The 22,891-nt window shown below is 31.4% G+C and overlaps 1 protein-coding gene across 2 annotated transcripts in view; it reads right to left on the bottom strand.

Annotated features, from left to right (window-relative positions):
• The window catches only part of LOC148232299 (uncharacterized), a 227,079-nt gene that overhangs the window by 6,816 nt on the left and 197,372 nt on the right, over positions 1-22,891 (bottom strand). For both annotated transcript variants that reach the window (XM_088192313.1, XM_088192314.1), the window contains 8 exons: positions 9,943-10,013; positions 9,798-9,856; positions 6,678-6,828; positions 4,760-4,896; positions 2,952-3,159; positions 1,773-1,940; positions 1,516-1,712; positions 1,351-1,447 (listed from right to left, as the gene is read on the bottom strand). In XM_088192313.1, coding sequence (XP_088048439.1) covers positions 1,351-1,447; positions 1,516-1,712; positions 1,773-1,940; positions 2,952-3,159; positions 4,760-4,896; positions 6,678-6,828; positions 9,798-9,856; positions 9,943-10,013 — 1,088 coding nt within the window. The remainder of the gene's footprint in view (positions 1-1,350; positions 1,448-1,515; positions 1,713-1,772; positions 1,941-2,951; positions 3,160-4,759; positions 4,897-6,677; positions 6,829-9,797; positions 9,857-9,942; positions 10,014-22,891) is intronic.

Raw genomic sequence — 22,891 nt, forward strand, 5'->3', positions numbered from 1 at the left:
TTACTTAAGAATAAAATAAATATAAAGCAGTTGGAATCATTTGGTGTGGAATTTTCTTGTGCGCAATAATCCGGTCATCTATAATATTTGAGAAATTTGGGAAGGATTTATAAATTTTTAATTGAAATAGTATTGGGAAAGATGTATTTAAGGTCCCATACAACAGTTATTTTAAATGAGACGCAGAAAAACGTGTAAGTTTTACTAGAAATAATACGAATCAAAATATTATTTTTATAGAGGAACTCCATTAAAATTCCGATAAAAGAGAATTTTGATTGGTTAAAAAGGGAAAGTATTTTATATTTAATAATCCTATATTATTATCCATAGACATAGGCATTTTAATTTCTAGATAAATAAGAATTCGCATTTTCACTTCTACATTTTTTCGAGAATTCTCCAGAAAAATTTGATTTTTGAAAATTTTTTGAGAAAATGAATATGTTATATTTATGTAGATATCTTTATAAGTTTAATAGAAAGTTAAAGAGAAAAAAATTACAATAGGACGAACGCGAATAATTCAAGAACCATAACGGAGCAATCTACTTCGATTGATTATAGAACGTCGAGTTAGTTACAAAGGAATTTCAAGCTCTCGCATTTATACTCGAATTATAGAAAAAATGACAATAACTGTTGCTACCTACATTTTGCATATTTCAAACAAGATAAAGATATAAACCTCTGGATTATTTAAAAAAAACAGGTTTAAGTTCGTCGACTAGGCTCATACTGTGAAAGCTATCATACATTTTTGAAATCTGTCGATTGCCACGCGGAGCGGTTTCGTCTTATCTGATTATTAAGGTAGTTTTTAGATTATTAAAGCAAAGATAAAACCGATTGGAGTAGTTAAGATAATAGTAAACATTTTTTTGTTATTCAAATGAAAGCTTCGAAGAAAACATGCATATGTTCAAACATCTGCAGCATACACTTTTTATGCAACGGTAGAAAAATTGCAGCAGTTGTAAAATCATTTAAAAATATATTTGTACGAATTTAATTTTTAACAAAAAAAGACTGAAAATTATCGAGAAATCAGCACATTTCTCGAGAAATGAGAGTTTTTGATTTATCATTAATTCTAGAGAAATAATTCTCCAGAAGAAACACTACGTAGATGTCGCAGTAAAACACGAGAATCTTTGTATTATAAATCTCTTATGAATAATAATATAAATTGAGTACGAAACACGATGCCCGAAATTGATTTTTATTTGATTCTTATGTTTTTAGCCTTGTCATGATTATTATCTGATTTTTTAAACGTCTACAGCTCACTAATAAAATTAATTTAGACCAACAAAAAAATAGTTTTGCACGATTTAATGTTATACATACGTCATTATAAATATCAGTGATTCCATCAGCTATGCAGTTACTGAAATCTGGTATATTCCATTCAGATTCAAAGGGCGCGTTCCTCATTTCACATATTCTGTAATGCAATAAAATATTTAGGATTAAATAATGCATTAATATGCCTTCGATATATTATCAACAAACCTAGTAACATGTCCCGTGAAACCAATAGGACACTCCAATAAATGATCAGCGGGAGCAGCCGATGGCCATTTGAGACCCCAAGCCATCCCCGAAGGACACAATCCACCATTGGAACTTGTAGTTATGGCTCTTACGTATACGGAACGTACACGAGCTGAAACGGCACTGCTAACGTGACAACTATATTCGGCAGATTTCTAAAATGTATAAATATTGAATTAGCTTTATAAATACATTTTAATAAAATAATATCTTACTTGAATGTTATATAGATGTAGAATACTTCCAGCTGGTGCTAAATCTTCCCAAACTTCTGAACCAGGCGTCAGTGGAAACAATGCTTTATTACGAGTCCAACTGTAACCGAGTTTTCCGTGTAATATACCGCTATTTGTTGACAGGCATGTTAAAGATACGTTATCGCCCTGTAATTAAATTAACATAGCACATTTAAATAATTGTTGTTAGTATGTACGAGTGAAATTTGGAAAGAGATTTTTTATTTGGTTGTTGAACTTCTGTTTATGCTAGATTAGATTTTTCCAGGCCTCGGTAGTATCAACGTTGTGCTTGCAGTTTATGTTTATAAATGAGAAGATGAACATGATACGATTACTGATATGAAAACAAATTAATTTCCTTTCACGTTTAGGAACGTATCTAATCTTTCTGTAAAACCGCAGCGAAGATTTTTTTTAGCTGCTTTAAGAACCAAGTGGTAATTTTCTTTTCTATCTCTCTATTCCCAGAAAAAGGCTTCCTCAAAATATGTTGTATACATTTGCATCAAATTATAGACAGCTTGACTTGACACAAACTGAGTGCTGCTTGATAGTGCACTCATTAAGATGCGCTGTCATCTTCAGATTATTAGTATAATTACGAATGACAAGGAACGCGTGATCGATCAGAATGTATGCGGATTGTGTAGATTTTAATTTATTGAATAATGAACCGGAATCGTGTGGGCGAGTGCGTTTATGTTAAATCTTCCCCAATGGCCTTCTATGAGGCGCTCTATTGTGCATTCGATCAGCACTTATTCGAAAGCGCTGATATACATATATATTGTATTTCAACGCCTTTCTTTTAGGAGCGTTGGAAAATTTCAGTTTTAGGTTCTAGAACGTTTTCGAGAATCAAGATCGCGTCTTTTTTTGATAGCCGTTGGGGCTAAGACATACGCACTTGCCGACTCATCTATGGCTGTTGCCATCCGGCTCCGGCTTTACATTGCACATTGATCTGTTTAATGTCAGCTACGAGGAGCTGGTCCGATTCACATAATATTATTGTAATATTTTATTATTTTTTTTGTTTGTGTATTAAAATAATACAATGTATTATTTTCACTATGGCCTTAATTTAATTTAAATAAATAAAATAAATAATTTATTTAACTACTTTTTAATTATTTCTCGTGTTATATAATATACCTTTTGTGCAGTGACGCTCATCGGTGCTAATCGAACTTCAGGAGCTAATACGTGAAGTCGAATGGATCGACATTGCTGACGTCCCCAAGCGACCACTTGACATCTAAATACTCCTGCGTCTAAACGAGCTGCACGAGCTACTCCGAGTAGCGCTGACCATTTGAAACCGGTGGATCCTTCGAGTGCTACGATTCTTGACCATGTGTTTCTGTAACGATTTGTTTTATTTAAACAAAAATAAGTGGTTCGGTGATTTTTCCGGATACGAATTTTGCGCTCGTTACCGAGCGTTCCCACTGCGACGGTGCCGTCACTATTGCTTTTGACGTGAATTTTTGACTTCTGAGAAGTGATAATTGTTTTTGCATCCTCATATTGACCAAAATTTAGTTTGAATATACTTTGACAAAGACTTTTGTATTATAAGTAAATATTAGAATCGCTAAAGATGGCCATCAAAAATATAAAACATAGTGTAATATCCAACGTACTTCATCTTTCGCTTATTTTCACATGAGATATAAGTTGAATTAGTTTGTATTTTGAACTTGGCCTTAATATTTGCAACTGTCAAATTGAGTTTCATACACATTATAGAGCATCATATAATTTCACTAGCGCATAATAGTTAAATTATATTTTCGCTAGTAGAAATATAGTGTCAGTCAAATGAATTTACACATTTTTAACGACATTATATTTTTGTTCATTAAGGTTAAATTAATGCGTAATAAAATGATTAAACCACAGATAAATTGGTATTCATTAAAACTCATTGCTTTTCTCGAGTCATATCCTATAAATATCACATGATATGAGCTCGCATTAAAAGGGAGCCTATCTAAAATATATCGGCTTAGTTCTGCTTTTAGCGTCGCCTTATCAACTTATGTTATTAATGTGAATAAATTTAAATGGTAAAAATATTAATAAATATTGTATTTACGGAGAATAAAATCCTGTTTCTGAAAGTTCTTGTCCGCATAATTCGTGTACGGAATAATCCTGTCAGAAAAAATCCAAGCACCCAATAAGTATTTCAGATTTGTATTGGAAGGACTGGAGAGGGGGTAAACAAATCTATAATCTTCGTTATGCTGATAGATAAATGCTCAAATAATAAGCAAACCAACGAATTTCTTTTATTATATCTAACGAGGTATGTGAGCATGGAATAGAAAGATAAATCACGATGATCAAAATAATGCAATCGAATATATGGAGCATATCACAATACCAATGAAGGTATGGTTCAGTTTCAATATTTAATCGCCTACATGCGTATATATGATGAAGTTGTAGCGGCTCATAGTACATCTTAAGTTCCGCAAGCGATACGTGCCGTGCCGCGAAGACGTGCGCTGCGATCTTCCGATCCCTATCGACGTACGTAGTGGGGATACGGCGGGCCCACAAAGCGTGTATATAACGCGATACCAAAACCAGACCTGACACACTCGATTCTATTGTGTCTTGACGCTCAGATCATAAAGAGCATCACCTCCTGGAAGCGCACTAGAGACTACAAATATCGATGAAAATCAACGACGTTTACACTTCAAATGACAAATAACTTACGTCTTCAAGATTTGGTATTGTAGGGTAATGTAGCAAAGTTAAAAATATATTTGAGAATTCAGTTTTTTGGACACATTTGTCAAAAGAGAAGAATACTATAGTTGATTAATGTACAGAAAAAGAAATGTTTATCATCAAATAATTAAATAGAGGATATGTAGTAAATTGTAAATGCGACTAAAGTAATATATAGACAATAATAAATGTATCTTAATTCGATTTAATATTACCTCGTTGCTCTGGAGACATTGACCCTGATCCCATCTTTATGCCATTGGAAGTTCATGTGAGGTGAACCTTGAGCGACGCAGCTCAAAATAAATTCAGCACCTTCCCACACCACAGGTCTTTGGTTCAGGACGATCGTCTGTATCATCATTAATAATTAAACAATTTTATAATATTTTACATTAATTATATTATTATAAATAAAGCAAACTCGTGAGGGATGATACGCAGGAAAAAAAGGATGATATAATTTTTTTAATATCGCCATAACCGCAAAAAACTTTGGGATTCATCTTACCCTTCTGAGAGTTTCTTTAACTTGATATAAACTGGAAATTGACCCTTTTACTTTTTTCATGTTTCTTTTCTAAACTTTTAAGCGTTCCGTTGGGATTGTGCGATCTCAGCTCAACTACTATAATAAAAATCTGCGTACGCCATCGACCCAAATTTGCGCTTATTTTTAATTGTAGCTATGCTTCTTACTTATTTATTATAAAGTTCATTTGAGCTACAATTATTTAGAACCACTGTGTGCATATAATATGAACACTTTTTTTATTAGTTTACTATCTGCTCCGTTTTTAAAACTAGAATCCACGCTGAAAGCATACATATTTTATACACTAGAGGTCAATGTGATTATTTAGCAAGGCTATCTTAAAAAAATGCCTGTTTCAATAAATGGAAACGACATTGGAAGCGGTGTATGTATATAGGAGGGATGTACGTCAAAGGCAAAAAGGTTGAATATGTTGTAAATTACCCTAAAAAATAAACATACATTTTTTCAACACACAAGGGAAGATAGAAAAGTTCGCTAAATAAAACAAATTATACCGTTATAAATATACATTTTATACATAGTTCAGGATCAGCTCGAGATCGCTGCTTTAAAATAATTCCTATATTGGGCAAATAGTCACTTGGGATCTCATAATGTTACAACAGCAACTGCTTTGTGGCTCTTGCAAACCGATCCCAGTTTTTTCTTTGATAGCTTAGTTTATTCGTTTACAATACAAATATTATCGTAATACTCTTTAATTATATTAATACCCTTTTCTGTATAAGCTATAAAAGTAAGACTACTTCAATATCACAGGCGATCGCGATTGTGTTCTTTCCGGTCAATGTGATTTATAACTTTTCAGAAGTTCATTAATGTGCTACCGCACTTTTTCATAACGCTTAGTTTCATAACGATTAATTTAAATTTCATCAGTAATAGAATTTTTTGTGAGTTAGATTGTGTTCGATTTTTCGATTTATTTACGTGCGGTCGTATTTTTGTCGAATATGACGTTTACTTTTGTCGTAGCTGCTTTATGTGAATTTTCTATTTCGGTAAAGTTCATTTTTTATGACGTGATTTGGGTTGATGTTTGAAGCGCAAATAAAATTAACGCATCTGAATTTTGTAAGATATCCTTTGTCATCCGGGAACATTATTTGTAAGTATGTTATTTTTATTTAATTATTTTGTCGACGTCATATGGACGCCCGACTTAATCGAGCAATGAAAAACCAGAAGCGTAGATGGTTTTGGAAGATTTATATAGAACCAAGTCAAAATATTGATTATTTTTAAGCGGTTTTTCTCGGTAAGGTGAATATTTCTCATATTGGAAATTCACAAAGGAGCATTCACATTATCGTTCACGTCGTACGTAGTACGTATGTATAATAACCTATAGAAGTGAATGGAGCGAGGCACTCGCGCGAAAATTTTATGCGCGACTCGAAGCGAATGTGGCGTCGTGAATTTAACACAAAGTGTGTAACATTCGGGTTTATCACGGTAAACATTTAAAATAAGAGGTCGTAAAAGAAAGTCATAAACGTAGACGGTGGCGAAGTGAGAAAGACTCTCACTCGAACGTCTGCCTGAGGATTATTGCCCGGGAGCAAACGGCTCACCTGTAAAAACAGGGCTGGCTCGCTGTTTAGTCTGGGTATTCCCGGTGTCAGTCGAAGGTTGGCCAGGCGGGGGAGGCGGCCCAGGCTGGACTGGAGAATGGCCCCCAAGGTCTCAGGCCCCCAACACAGTACGGTCACGTCTCCGTCCGAGCTGAAAAGAGACGAAAGTTTAAGTGCATAATAGATTTAGTAGTAGTTTACAAAAAGCAGTTTTAGATACAGGTACCTATATTTTTAAATTTAAAGAGTTAATAATATAAAAATAATACACACAATATACATTTATATATTAAAAAATTGTCCTTTATTTATATAATTATAAGATTGCAATGTTAAAAACAGATCTATATGTAATCCTTCATATTTTAAATTATAATGTACTTTACTTTTTATCAATGACATATATGACAGAACCTCAAACGTTCTTACTATATTTTTTCGATAAAATAAGACTATGCAATAAATATTGAAATAATTATTTCACACGTTTTATGTAAAGGTTTTAACTATGCAGTTTAACACATTCTTTTATTAAATTTACTTTCCATAGTTAAGTGAAGTTAACATGTTTTTTACTTGCTGGTTCTATAACTTCTAGCCTCTGTTTTTCAATTTTTGCACCTTCATAAAAATGTTATTATTATTGTAAATCTACTATTGTAATAAACTATTTCAATAGATAACCCAGTATAACCAGTGGCGTAGCCGCCCGGGACGATCCTTAACTTTGCCCCCTCCCCTATAAAATTATCTAATAAAAAATCTGTAATTTAATACATGTCTTCAATATGCTGGGCAGACAACCTCTTTTGCTCCCCTCCCAGTAACGCTATATACCATTCATATACTATATGCATATAAAATAAAATGTGCAAAACCGTTTTCAAGTTCGATGATATATGTAAATGGTTATCGGCACGTGCTCGACTCGAACGACAATGGAGAGCATTTAATGTAACTTCGACTTTTACCGATTTTAAGAAACTGGCCAGCGTATATTTTTATTTATAGGGGCGGCCGGGTCATAAATTCCGCATGTTTTCACATATTCAACGCTATTTGTGGATATATATTATTTAAGAATCACACTACACGAACGGTCCTTCCATCGCGAAAATGCCGCCCCTAAGGAAGTGCCGCCCGGGGCGGTCCATCTTTGTTACGCCTCTGGTTATAGCCATCACATATGTATTAAAACAAAACAGCTTGTGTTATATAACTATTTTTTGATTGGCGACTTACTACGTAACGTAACGTGCAAAATTGTAGTGTCTCGAGCCAAAATATTCTTACTGAAATTGTAGGTATAAAATAAAGGCGAACGGGATCGAGAAAATGACACAGTATGGCACTTTCCGACACTAAAGAGCGGTTAACTGAAGCCCATATCTATAGAGAATCTAAATCTAAAGAAAATAAAGAGAAGGAATTCATCACAGGCTGAATGCATTTATACAGTTTTAAACCATCTGCATACAGAAAAAAACTAGAATTTGTAACTACCATATCACGTTGGATCCTTGAGGAACCCCTAAATGTCTCTAGATTAGTTTACACATCCTTTTACTGTAGTAGAGTACGCTCGGGATAAGGATGCCGGTTTGTTATTGTGTGCGTGTATATGTATATGAGAGGGAGAAGCGATGTAGCGTGTACTTCGTTGTCTCACTTTCTCTTTTAAGGACAGTCGCTGATTCGTCAACGCTGGTATTCGTCATTAAAGTGCAGTGTGGCACAGAAGTTCGATCTTCTCTAGTGATTTATTTTAAATAATTTTGTGTTGATATTGGTTTAACCCAGATATGCCCACTGTCCCATGGGTAAGTCACTAAACTCGTGCCACTGTTTTTTATTTATAAATTAAATTTTAAGAGAACAAAATTTCTTGGGCATATCTGGGTTAATTGATATCAAGGCTTCAAATATACACTGTAAGTTATTCGTTCTCTTACCCGTGGATTAAAATAGTTTAATTATTTTTCCATTAATCCGCACGTTGTTGGTTTTTTTACACTATTCTCTGTAAGGCTTAAAAAGTTATTATTTTTATCGTTGCGCCAATGATAATTTTTTAATTTATTCAATGGACTCTAATGATTTAATAGAGTCGTCGAGCCATTAAACAATCTGCGAATAATTTCTTTCCCCATTTTATATCTTTTTGCTTTTGAAGAATAGCTAAAGACTTCATTATTTTTTTGACTAGTGAAAGATTTTGAATCTTGCAAATATTTAATTAATGACATCAATGTCTGGTTTCTTCGATTAAATAATATATTTTTAATTGTCCGTTGAAATTTCCAACTTAGCTCAGATGTATGTATGTTAAATAAAAATATTTAATTTTAAAATAAAAAAATTAAATATTCTGAGCGAAATTGTTTTGAGCCACACAGTTCACGCACACAATAACAAACCGGAATCCTTATCCCGAGCGTACTCTATTCATTTAACACAATTACATCTTATTTGAATTTTTAAGTAAAGTCACTCGAAGAATAATTTTATTATGTCTTGTATAAATATTTTTTTATTAAAAGTTCGAAGATAAATGCTATAAATTAAATTATTGAAATTGCTTTTTATGATAAAAATAAATCGTAATGAGTTTATTTTTACTTATATATAATGAGGTGATGAATACAAAAATATTATATGATAGCAGGTTACTTATGTTTAGGCAACCCTATCTTTACGCACACTTCTTCAATCCGCAAACACAACAAACGCCCGACTCGTGAATTCGCTATACACTAAAATAAAACGACTGAGGATTGATTCAGAGGGCCGATTCGTAATAAACCATGTCCTCGGATGGATAGAATAAAAACTGTTATTTTTATACCGCTACCGTTTGAATCGCAATGAAATGGGCTATATGGCGTTTTACGAGCCCCGCCGAGGGATTTATTTACATTTTTTATTCAAATCCCACATCCGATTCATAAGCCGACGTAAAATAAATAAATAAATAGACGCTAATATAAAATGCATTTTCTGATTTCGGAGAATCATGTAAATATAAATATGTTCAAAGCAACAACCTTTCATATTCTCTTGGAATGTTTAATAAATAATGTTCATGCGAATATGGATTGTGTTAAATTAAATTTCAAGTACCTTATGTTTTTAACTTCAATGTCTTTTGTGATGTTGAGTCCTCTCAAGAATATTGTGATCTGAAATTACAAAATTAATAAATATAATATTTAATTTGAATGTTTTTTTTTAAATTTAATTTATCATCATATATTATAAAAGTTACCTGACTTTGAAGCTCAATCGTAACTTTAGGTCGTTCAGCTAACTTCATGACTACTTCGAATTTGTGTCTATCTGTAAATAAAAAGCAAACATGTTTTATTAAAATTATTCGTTCGCAACTTATATTGTAGATTATTATATTATATAAAATGTCATATCGCTCATAACTTTTGTAGACTTGTCTGTTGAAGAATTTAATCCCCCTCTAAGGACTTTGAAAAGCAGACAAAACCATCGAAGCCCTAAAACGCGGAGGTCAGTTGAAAAACTTTCTTGAAAATTGTCGATTTCGTGACATAATTAGAACGCTTAAAATATATTATTTTGTTATAATGGTATCTAAGCAAATAATTTTATATTTCATTCTTCTGTTTTTCTTTTGGATAAATAAGTAACAATATTTATTTGAAATGAGTTTTTTATTAAAATAAATATTTGTAAAACACTCGTTTAAAACTAACTATATATATTCTACGAAATCCTCTGAATTTATACACATATATTTAAATGTTATTATTTGGTTTATTATGGTACACTTTATTTTTAATTAATTCCCACCATAAATATATGATTTCTTTTTAAGCCGCAGATAAAACAAACACGTAACGTTGTTGCTGATTTGTTTGAATTGACTGTTAACGCACGACGTATATCGTCTTAAAATATAATACTAGGGGTGGTTGACCTCGCGGCCAATAAGACTCTTGTGTGAATCTAGATAGACTTTTTATTAAGTTATATTTACATGCGATTATGGACGATTAACGGCGTGACGTTTCTCTCAACTGCGGTGAAGGTGGCACAGGTGGTGATGCCGGTAGATGATTCTCAAGGTTCTTGTGGTTGCGTGCGGCGAGTGTCAGGTGTGACTCTTCGAGCGGCTGGTGGTTCGGGAGTTTCAGGAGTGATCTTCAGGTCTGTCGATGAGGGTGCGTAGCTGGTTCCTCCGGATAGCTGCTGGTAGATCGTCTTTCTCTCTGGCTGGGTGGATCGTCTGCGTCGCTGGCTCTCTGGTATGGTGCCTCAGACCGTCTGCCTGTCTGGAAGGAAGCCTCAGACCGTCCTGCTGTGGTTGCACGCTTGCTGGCCAATCGCGATTGTGCATCGATCTTCTAGCCAATCGCTGAAGTCGCTTCGTAGAACTCGTAAAATCGGATGTGCATTTTCGAAAGCGAGTTTTTTGCTTGTCCAGTCTTTCGAATTCTTCGGAAAGGATTTGTAATATGGTGATTTATTGGGTCCGTTTTGTCACAAAGAGATTCTCTTAATGACTCGTGTTGTGTGGTCAAAAGAAATCCCTCTTGTGCCATGATATTTGTCTTATTGTTAATGAATGAACGTTTTTGGTCATAGTCATTAACAATAAGACAACTGCCCTTTAAAGTGTGGTCGCCACAATACATTTATCTCACATTCAAATATACGCCCAAAAAGTATCATTTTATTAACGAAAGGACGATATTTGTGCATTAAAATGGATGATATTTGTGCATTAAAAACATATTTATTCTTTGCTTGTTTAATTTAACCTGTATTTACAATTTTTAAGATTATGCTCTGTTTGTGAGTCCATGATTAATGATATTTTTACGTTGTTATATTATATAATAAGTCTAAATACCTTGCTTGTATATGTGCTCCAATTATTAAATGGAAGTGTGGTTAAATTGATGAACCCGACACTAACTAATGCATACTCTGCAATCGTTTCATGGTAAGCTATTTGATTATTTCAAATATAATTTAATAACTGTACTATCAAATACATTTCAACTGATTTTAGTTTTAGTTAGTTTTCTGTTCTTAATTATAATACTGATTTTTTAAGTGAAAAGATAAAATCGCTCTATATTAAAACCAAACAATACAATTCTTTGTATTGTCATATTTTACAGTAAGCTGAGATACGTAGTTACATGTATCATTTTACTAAGGTTAAATTTAATTGTATCTGGTTTTATGTAACATATCATACGCTGTTTTATTTTAAATTTATCATTGTGTGAACACAGCGAAAAAATTTAATATCTACGCGTCAGACGTAGACGTAAAAATAAATATAACAAAAAACCTAACCATGCTAGCAAAAAAAAATTACAGTAATAAATCACTATGATAACAATTTGTAAGATATATTTATATTTTATAAGTTCACAGCTACTATTAAGAGACTTAAACTGAGTTTAAAATGAATGAAATATATTTAATCTGCATATTTAAAATATATATACTAATTAAACATAGAGTATAATTAAAAAATACGCTCTTTAAAAAACCACCATTTTTTAATTTAAATTAAAATATACTAACAAATTAATTTTGTAGTAAGAAATTGAAGCTATAATGATGAGATTGTGGGCTTTTAACAATGACAATAAATAATCATTATCACGATTATGTTTTGGCTCAACAATAAACATTATAAATCGGAAGAACACACAAAATAGCACAATAGCCACGCAAATCATTAATTACCACAAATACTTATGTAATCATGCGAACACCTTTGCGAAATCCGCAGTGTACTTCAGCAACAATTGATTTAAAAAAACAAATCCCAAAATAATGCGATTTTTAAAGCAGGTCTAAAATCTTTAAATGTTGAGCTTGATAAACAAAGACCGTGCATATCTTACATATTATACGATTGAGGGCTTAAATCGTTAGACCACATATGTTCAAGATAAAGAACTTTAATGTAAATTGGCTCACCAAGCTTGAAAAAATACTACGTTATTAAGTCATAAATGTCAGCAGGTCAGACAGATTTTAAAATAAACAAAGGCATAGCGTGCATTATGATAGATCAAGTATCATAATAGCCTTCGGAAACTTAAGAAATACAAGTACCATTATCTTTTATTGCCCGGAATTCATTATGAATCTAAATGAATGCAATCTCTTTATAAAAAGCAAGCAATTGTGGAACATAATTAAAATAACCAGGTACCCGTTTCATTTTTAAACTGGTGGGTACCCGGTTTTGAAGCCCTAATTTTTTACCACAAATACTTATGAAATCATTATGTGCTGTGATAAACAAAGACACTAGTGCATACCATATATATTATACGATGGAGGATTAAATCGATAGGTTCTTTATGTTCAAGACAAAAAACTTTTATGTAAATTGGCACACTAAGTGTGAAAAAAAAATACGTTATTAAGTCATAAACGTCAGCAGGTTAAATACATTTAAAAATACCTATTATAAAAAATGGCATAGCGTGCATGATAATATGTTAAGTATCACAACAGCCTTTCGGAAATCTACACTGTTAATTAATTAATTATTCTTGGGCTTTGGTTTTTTTAAACAAAAGTTTTTTTTTAAAAACAATATACTTATTTGTTTTTTAAATCTATACAAAAGTGTTCGCAAATATTGTGCATTATATAAGAATTGTCATTAAATCAGTAGCTTGTTTTTTATATATGTAAACAGTTAGTTATATTATGTATACATTGCACCATTCAATCCGATTTGAATTGTAAAACATCTGAGATTGCGGTAACATCGGCATTTGAATTCAATTTTACACACTTCCGATTTAGGAATCGTATCAAGTAAGCCCTTCCGATCCGATACAGGCGAAACCCCGAATTCCTTATTCGAGTGTCCGATTACAACACTGGGATTGATTTATTCTCATTTTTAGCGTTGAGGTCCTATTTAAATCAGATTTTGGAATACATCTGGCGGCAACGCGAGCTTTCGCTTGATTTATGAGTTTTTTGTTTCGCGCCCACCAGATAAACCCAAGATGGCGTCCGATACTTTCGGTCGTTATCGTCAAAGGGGTTAAGGCCCTCCAGTCGGTTTGACGTAGATTAGTTTTCCGTTTTCCAGCCTCTGGCAACAATACATTATCGCGATCGTGATGAATGGACACACCCTCGAGGGTGTCCGACACTATTTATTTCACACTAAAATGTATATTCTATAAATAATAAATCACTTAGGCGCAAACTAGACGTGACCGAAAAAAGGTTAGCTTATGTCCCGTAACAAATATGGAAAACGGCCCGAGAGCATATTATATCGACGATAAATTCGGGCGTCGATGGAGCACACGTTTTTTCCTCTCGCTCTGTTCGAAAGTGCGTCGTCGAAAGTGTTTTACGATGTGTCTTATCCATAAGTGAGGTTTTAAAATATATTTTATTTTTCCAGGGGTAAATAAAAATAGTCTAGGCGGAAAAACGTCCGAGCGGCCGATATTTCATGGGGCAAATTGTGCATTGGATGCTTTTTGGAGTGTAGACAAATTTCACCGCTGGTAACGATGATTTGGATGAGCGAATTCGGTGGATAAGTTTTATAAAGATTTTTTAAAAAGTATATGATATTTTTTTACGCCAATTTAACACAACCGTTTCATTTTTAACGACTTGTACTTTTTTCTTCCACTGCCTTAAACATAATATCGTCGTTATAGAAAAAGTTATTTAGCCTACTTTTTGGCATATTTCGACTGGCATGTTCAGTAAAAATGTCTTAAAAAAGTTCTGGAATAGCAATATAATATATAATAGCAATTTAAAAGCAGCATTAAGCAGAAATACATGCCTAATACTTGTTAGCGTTTATGTTAATTTCAAATTTTAAAAGATCATTAAATTGATTAATGTTTTATTGAGTTATTATTGACGATATAATTGAGAACATTTATTCTCGAATCTAATTTGCTGCATTACAAATGCTATTATTAACGACAGATTTTATCTTTGGCCTGTGTAGCATTTTGAATTATAAACATCCCAGATTCATAAATCATCTGATATATTTAATTACTTGATTGATAAATTTTATTTATTATAAATCTTTCGTTGCAACATGAAAGTATGAAATCATAGTCTGTAAATTATGTTTAGCTTATTGAACAGTTTTTTAAATTAAAAACGTAAATATGAACCATTGGAAGAAAATGTGTCGGTACCACTTCTGATCGTTTCTACGAAATAAATCGCAAGGATTTGCTAAAAGCTTATTAATATATTTATTTATTATAAATTTTCCAATACAACAGTGTCAATACAAACAACAAACTCATATTAAATATTTCACATCTATTTTATTATAAACTAATATACAGCTTAAAATCAATAGGTGTATCAATGTACAATCTAGCTCGATTATATTTTAATTATTCATTACGGTATCCATACGTGAGATTAACAAAATCTAAGAAAACCTGAAACCTGATCGGGATTATATTTATATAATAATCACTAATTCTGATCTCTCAGATACGATATAAATTAAAAAAGTCCATATAGGATTTGAACTTAGATCTTTCGGGTAATATTAATAGATTTATATCACTGCTGTATCTTGATAGCACTAATATAAAGAAATATGTATATTACGCATAGATTCAATACATTTATAAAAAAAAAGTATAATTCTAAGTGCTTAAAATATTGATGTATAAATTAAACATTGCTTAAAAACTATATTTTAATAATTTTATTTATGGTAAAAAATCTTATTTTTCACTTTCATCAGGATATGTCACATTAAATGTTAAGAATCTTGCGGAAAATTTATATGCCGCATATAACATATCACTGTCAGAAGATTGTTCTTATCAGACTACCACACGAAAAATGTCACTCTTCTCTTCTTGACCTTTTCTCTGGCCCAGATTTAAAAATATTCCACACCATTTATCTCTTTATATCCAGAATAATTATTTTGGTAGTTGTATAAATTAATTAAAATATGGAATTGAGATTTTTATTTTATTTTTTTTAACTAAATTTGAACTAAAGTTACTTAATTTTAATTTATATGTAATCAATCTAGCTCGATTTTATTTAATTATTTAGATATCTATCCATGAGGTAAGGAAAATCTAGGAAAACCAAATTTATGATGGTTTATCGAAACTATATTTTTACAATAATCACAAATTCAGAGCTCCCAGACACGATTCAAATAAAAAAAAACGGTAAAGTTCATATGGGATTTAAACCCAGGTATTTGGAATATCAGTCATCGACTTTTATATAAAAATTCTAAATTTTAATGTTATAAAGAATTTGAGCTCATTTAATATGTATAATTGTGCTAAAACACATTTTTATGGAAATCCTTTTTTAAACCATTTTACATGCAATTACTATTTTTATTAACATATAATTGTAAAACTACTCTGCTATTAAAATTTACCACTGATATAAAATATTAGCTACCAAGTTAGATGTTAAGGCCAAGAAAGTGGGTTAAGGTTTTCAAACGCACGGTCAGATTCGGCACTTTTTTGACAGTCTAATAAAATTAAAAAAACGTCCTTGACTCTGATTTTTGGTCCTTTAGTAAATACTACATTATTGAATTCAGGATAAAATCAAGTAGCTTATGAGAAAAATAAGTTTCTTTTTTAATTTGCATTTCAAAAACTTCAGTGTGTCAACGCTTAAATGATTTATTGTATATATATTGTAGCATTTATGCAATTAAGTGCTTTAATAATAAGCTTCTGAAATATTTATATGAATATTAAAACGATTCGAAGCTTTATTTATTACTTTTTTTTAATAGTTACATTTTAATTGAAATATTGCTTTTTTTTTATTTGATTATTACATGTTTTTTATTAATGTAATTAAATTGCCATTTCAAGCTAAATATAATATAATATCTGAAAATTTTACAATATACTGTATTTTATTGTCAATATTGTCATTAGTGAGGTGGTTAAGAGTACCAATTTATTAGGCGGTCGGAAAAATAATCCGCCGATTCCGATCGTGCGCTCGTTTTCTATTCTTTTTGCATTAACAATACATATGACTTGGTTTTAACAACTAATTTAGTGGGTAAACTTTTAATACTAAATATTATATTTGTAATCTTACGATTCTATTTTATTATCGATTGTTAAGAAAGCCAATATTAATAGTATTAATACTTTAAATATTTTAGAAAATAGTTGATTTAAATGAACCGCACATCATGATGTTTTATGCTAATTTACATTTATTGATGAACATAAAATAATATATCGAGATTTATTTGGCTGTGCCACAATATTTTAATGTATTCGGTTTTTGACAGCATAAGCTAAAAAAATACAATTCAATAAAAATCATAACATGAAAATAAAATAAAGACCTTTATAACAAGATCTCTTTTTAAGTAAGCTAAAATTAAACAATTGATTCGGTCCATAATAGTCTGGATTATTGCTTTAAAATTTACAATATTTACGCAATGACCAACTTCCATTGAATAAATGGATTATTTTATCTCTTAATTGAGCTAGATTTAGCACTACTTTATTATTTAAAATCAATAAATCAACATATGTCGATTTTAAAAACAGTTAACGCCTAAACTATTGAACAATGACATTTTTTATATTCAAATTTCTCGGATGCATAAAATATTTTTATTTATTGCTATATTTATAAGTGCTTCTTAGTGAATCACGCTGTATAATCTGAGTCACAATGGCCAATTATAATGGCAAATGTAAATATATCTCACGAACTTGAAAAGTCAGACAGATAATTGAAAAACAATACCGTTACTAATGCTCTTTCCATGTACCCAGCCACTTTGCCATCAATTCTATTTTCCAATTACAAGTCGATCGAAAAAAGAACTACACATACATTGCCTATTCTCTAAAACCTTACGTTTATTCACGAGAAACGCTTTGTTTTTGTCAGACTTTTGTTGTGCTTAACTATTTCAATTGTATGGTTATTGATGGAAAACATGTCTGTATTGTAAATATTTAATTAAATTCTCACAGATTAATTATAGACGTCTGGCTATGTGGATATATCAAAATTTTGTACATAAATCATTAGGGTCTCGCCACTCTGTTGGTAAGTGTATCAGGAAACATGGCGGTCGAGCAATAGTTGCGGCATTGATGATGCCGCAAAATGTCACAAGCGAACTGTTAGAACATCGCCAGAACATGCCCCAAGTGTAAGTTCAAAATGCCGCAGATCAATAAAATCCTCGTTAGCGTCCCGCTAACAACCTCCGCCTCACCGTGTTACACACAAACGTTTATATATAAATTATTAATTCATTCAACTTATTTACACTACAAGACTACACAAAATTTCATAGAAAAGCTAGGCGAGTTAAAAACGAAAATACTTTTGTTCAAAAAGCACAAACCTAATCAAACTTTAACCACTAATATTAACTACCGTATTATCTTACATAACTTTTAGTTTAAAAGTTAAGTTTCTTCAAGGTAATATAATTTACAATAATATAAATATTATATTAAATTGACCTAACTTGGTTTAATATAAATTGTTATTTTTAAACGGTGGGTATTTCGATGAGCGTACAATAACTCCACAACTTCAACAATAGCGCTTTGAGTTAATACAATATTTAGATTAGCAAAGTTAGAATCTATTTCTACAAGTAAAGTTACCGTAGTGGGGAAAACTAGCCACTAGAAAGCAACATTTTGTCACAAAAAAAAATTATGGTCATTTTTTTCTCCAAAAGTATTTGGGGAAAGAAATGACAATTAATAAAATAGCAATAGAAAAAATATGTTAAAAGGTTCCATAATAATAAGCTAAATAAAAAATAGCATTTCGCGGCTAATTGACACTTTATTTAGGAATAAAAATGCAGATTTTTTATATGGCCAAATAAATACAGAAAAATAGTAGCCTCAAATATATAATACATGAAAATGTAATCTAAAAATAATGTTTTAAAATGTACGAAATACAATGTCTGACATTGATTATTATCTGATACATTTTTAGTGGCAAATATGTCCTTTAAAATTTATTAGCTTTAAAATAGTATGTAAATAATAATATTTTAAATAAATATAAAAGCTTCTAAATAAAACACAAAATATGACATTATTTTTTAAAGTGATTTTTTAGTGTTATTTTTAATTCAAAATTTTAATTAAAAATAAATAAAAATCTTAAGAACTTGTGAGGTTTAATGTGTTGTAATAAATTTAATAGGCTTTTCTTTGAGTTCTCTGCTATTGGCTTTAAAATAAAAAAATATTGCTTTTTTATTGGCAATTTTCATAAAATATTAAAAAAATGTTGGTATTAAATTTATAATGCGAAATTTTTGAGTGCTTTGTTATTATATGCTTTAAAATAATATACTACAAAATATTAAATTTATTATTGAAAAGCGTTTTAGTGGAAATTTTGTTTCTTGGAACCAGATTAAAGCTGTTTTTTAACGTTTTTCAAAACCAACTGCTTTTTAAAAAAAAATAGATCATGGTTTATCGAAAGAAATTTTGATACGTCATACGTTTATGAGCTCTTTCCGTCAACTTTACAGAAATTGCAACCTTCAGAGCTGCATCCACGAAAGGAGGTCCTCTTTAGCGGGGTAGCCAGAAACCTGCGCCACTTCATCGTCTTGAAGACGACGACAACAGCCCAAGGTGGCGCGTCGCTGAGGGTCTGAGCCCCTTAAATATTACGCTATGTAAATCCCAGTGTTCTTAACATTATTTTTACAACATGCGTTGCAATTTTTTACACTCGCTTTCGAACAAATCTAACAGTGTATATGATTTTTGAAAGATGTGTTAAAAAAGTACAAAATCATATCTCTCGAACGTATTCCGTAGCAAAAAACATGAGTTTTCAATGTTTATAATGCTCTTAAGCAGCATAGTATTTTGTAGAAATGTTAAATATGCGCTCATAATTAATATTAGATGGCCATACACGCGCGGGTACATCCGACGGATCTGTGCGTCGCGGTTGCCTGGCGGACAAATTCGATCGTGTGTGGTGAGAAAATACACAGATTTGTTTGTCCGCTGTCCGTGCTCAAAACGAACGGATCTGAAACGGACAGGCAGATCTGGGGACCACGTTTGCACGTGTTTGCGCTTTTTGTTTGTCCACTTTTCAAAAAATCTTCCAAATAGACAAAACCACCGCATATTATAGCATGTTTTTTTCTTTTGAAAAAGACATCAGACAACTGTTTTTATTTTAGTGTTTTTTTTTTAATAAGTATTAAGACTGATGTCCGAGTTCAGACAGTTAGCGTGTGTGGCGAAGCTCGGACAGATCCGTCCTGGTGTCCGTAAGAGAATTTAGTGAGTCATATCTAAATATAATAAAATAAACTTCAAAAACAACAATATTTAAAGAGAAAAAATCTTAGGGATTTAATTAATATTTTTTCTAATAGTTGGGAATATTTTATGATACTAGAATTTAAAGACGATAAAACTGATTTAAATTATAATATGCTAAGGAACAATTTTTATATTTTTCGTAGAAATCCTTGAAACTCGTTCTCAAAATCTTTCTATAAATTGCTACAACATCACATTTATTAATGTTGACCAGTAAACAATATACCAAGCCTTTTTTCTATAATGAATCAAAATAATCTTGTATTGATTAGGTTGAGTAAATAATTGCTGTCTGTCATTTTTAAACAGAAAGCAGCATTGAACTAAGTTTTGACCTTGACAGTACTCTGATAAGTAAATTTTGCGTATTGCGAATATAAAACAACAAATTGTTGACGATTTTAAAAATAGTTACGGAAAAACCTCGTTAATTTATTGAAAAATCCGAGTTTGGTAAAAAAGAAAAATCCGAGAAAGCCTTTTATAATTATTATTAATCAGTCTAAACATATTTTTGAACACCCAAAATTTTTTGCAAATATGTATATAAATTCAATTAATTTAAAATCAGTAGTTTTTTTACACTAGTGAATTTCTAAGTAAATCATTTGTATAATGTTGCTAATATTATCCTAGTCAGTTGTTCTAGAGCCAATTAATGGTCGTATTGCTAAATAAGCATTTTATACTAAATCTTAGTTAAACACCGAATCTTATGTACGTTTAAACACACATCTAATAATATCGATATGCATACCCACGTAAACGTTTATTTAGTTTTAACTTGTTTAAACATAGTCTAGGAAAATATTAATTATAAGTTGTATTAGTGAAAGTATTTTAATTAATTTTCCTAAAGCGCTCGTTTTTGGTTTATCTTTGTGTTCAATAGACCAAATAGCAATTTCCACTTGTATATATACTTATAATACGTAGGTTCTATGTAAGCTCAGAAATATTATTGAGGCCTATTGTTCGCGAAAATGGCGTACATCGAAACGAGCCGACGAACAATAAATACTCGGTGGATGATGTCGGTTTGTGAACGTTTCCAATTAAAGATAAGGAGGCTGAGATTGAGGAACGATGGTTCGTAGGTAGCAGGTGAGTATCATCGCTGTGCGATAGCAAACGCTGATTTATAAGGGTTCACTTATCAGTAGGCTAACCACGATTCCGCGATACAAATATGGGATAAATTTTTATTTATAGCGCTATTTTTTTACTTCTCTAAGAATGATTTTTAAAAAGAAATGTTTTATAGGATATATATATATATATATATATATATATATATATATATATATATATATATATATATATATATATATATATATATATATATATATATATATATATATATATATATATATTAGTTCCTTATTTAGAAATTAATTTATTGTTCAAAATTAAACAACATATTGTGTATATAGGATTTAGTTTTCTAGAACACTGAATATTAATTAGGAGCATACTCAAAATGGACGGTATTTCATATAACGGCAAGTTAACTTTAACGAGAATGTTACAAGCAAACATTATAATTAGGTTTTTAAATTCTTAGATTCGTTATGCAGAGTGCATGTTATTCATTAATCATTTTACACGCGGTGCAAAGGATACAAAGGATATAGACGTGCTTTGATATTCAGACGGAAAATGTCTATATTCCTTCAAGTCTTGGCTGTTTTCTTTGTGTCATCTAATAATAATAAATACGACATCATTCTGAGACTTTGTATTACAATCCTTATTTTAATATGCTAATCACCAGTGTGTCATACAAGTAAAGTTGGATAAGTAAGATAGACGAGTGGTCGATTAGTAATACTTGAAATACATAGATTCAAATATAATATGAAGTGCTTTTTAATTTCTTACGTATCTGGCAGATTAAAATTCCGATCTGAGTTCTTTATCTTTATCTTCTTGACTTCTTTATTGGATTTATTGAATTTTGTTTTGTCGCTTGGTGATTGTTGCCACTTTTGCGTAGCTTACGTTTTTCTGCTATTTTTTTTGGTAATATTACTGGACGATTTTCAATTTTTTTATAATGCTTATTTTTTAAATTTTTTATAATGCTTATTACAATTGCGTAATATTACGATGAATGGCAAGATGTTTTCTCCGAGCGGTGGTGGAAAAACTGGCGCAGGGATGATGTCCGTGGGAGGTCCTCGAAGGTCTTGCAGGTGCCTGCAGCGAGTGTCTGGAACCAGTTTCTCTTGCTGCATCTTGTCGTATCTTAGCGTCTGTCGCGTCTGCCAGGAGGGGTGAATCTGCTGGTCTCTTTGAGTGTCTACTGGTGACTGCCTTCTCATCATCGGAGTCCAGGCTTACGTATCAAGGGCTGCTGATCAATCATAATTATGCAGCGATCATCCAGCCAATAGATGCAGTCAGTTCATAAGTATACGCCTTTAGAAAGCGACGTTCGCTTGATGGGCATTGTCCAAGGTCGTATTGCATTGCAACGAGAATTTTGTAAATCCGGTGATTTATTATATCCGTTACCGTTTCGCAACAAAGAAATATTCTCTCAATATTTACATAAAAACCAAACTCGTATTATTTATAGGATTGTAACGAAAGAAGTGTGGTCCTAATTCTTTACGCTATTGTCTTGCTTCCTTGTTGATGAATAATCATTTGCTTATCCAGTAGGAATAAGCTTACTCTTGTTAGTGTTAAAGTAGGATATTTAAAATATTAATATTAATTTGTTTTATTTAAACACATTCTTACTTATTCTTATCAAACATTCCTCAAACCTCCCTTCGTACAAAATACGAAGCGACTTTCATTTCGCATCACAAACCT

Source organism: Plectrocnemia conspersa, unplaced genomic scaffold (genome assembly GCF_051122295.1).
Source record: "Plectrocnemia conspersa isolate PC_06_02 unplaced genomic scaffold, ASM5112229v1 ptg000009l, whole genome shotgun sequence".
In the NCBI taxonomy this organism is placed as follows: domain Eukaryota; kingdom Metazoa; phylum Arthropoda; class Insecta; order Trichoptera; family Polycentropodidae; genus Plectrocnemia; species Plectrocnemia conspersa.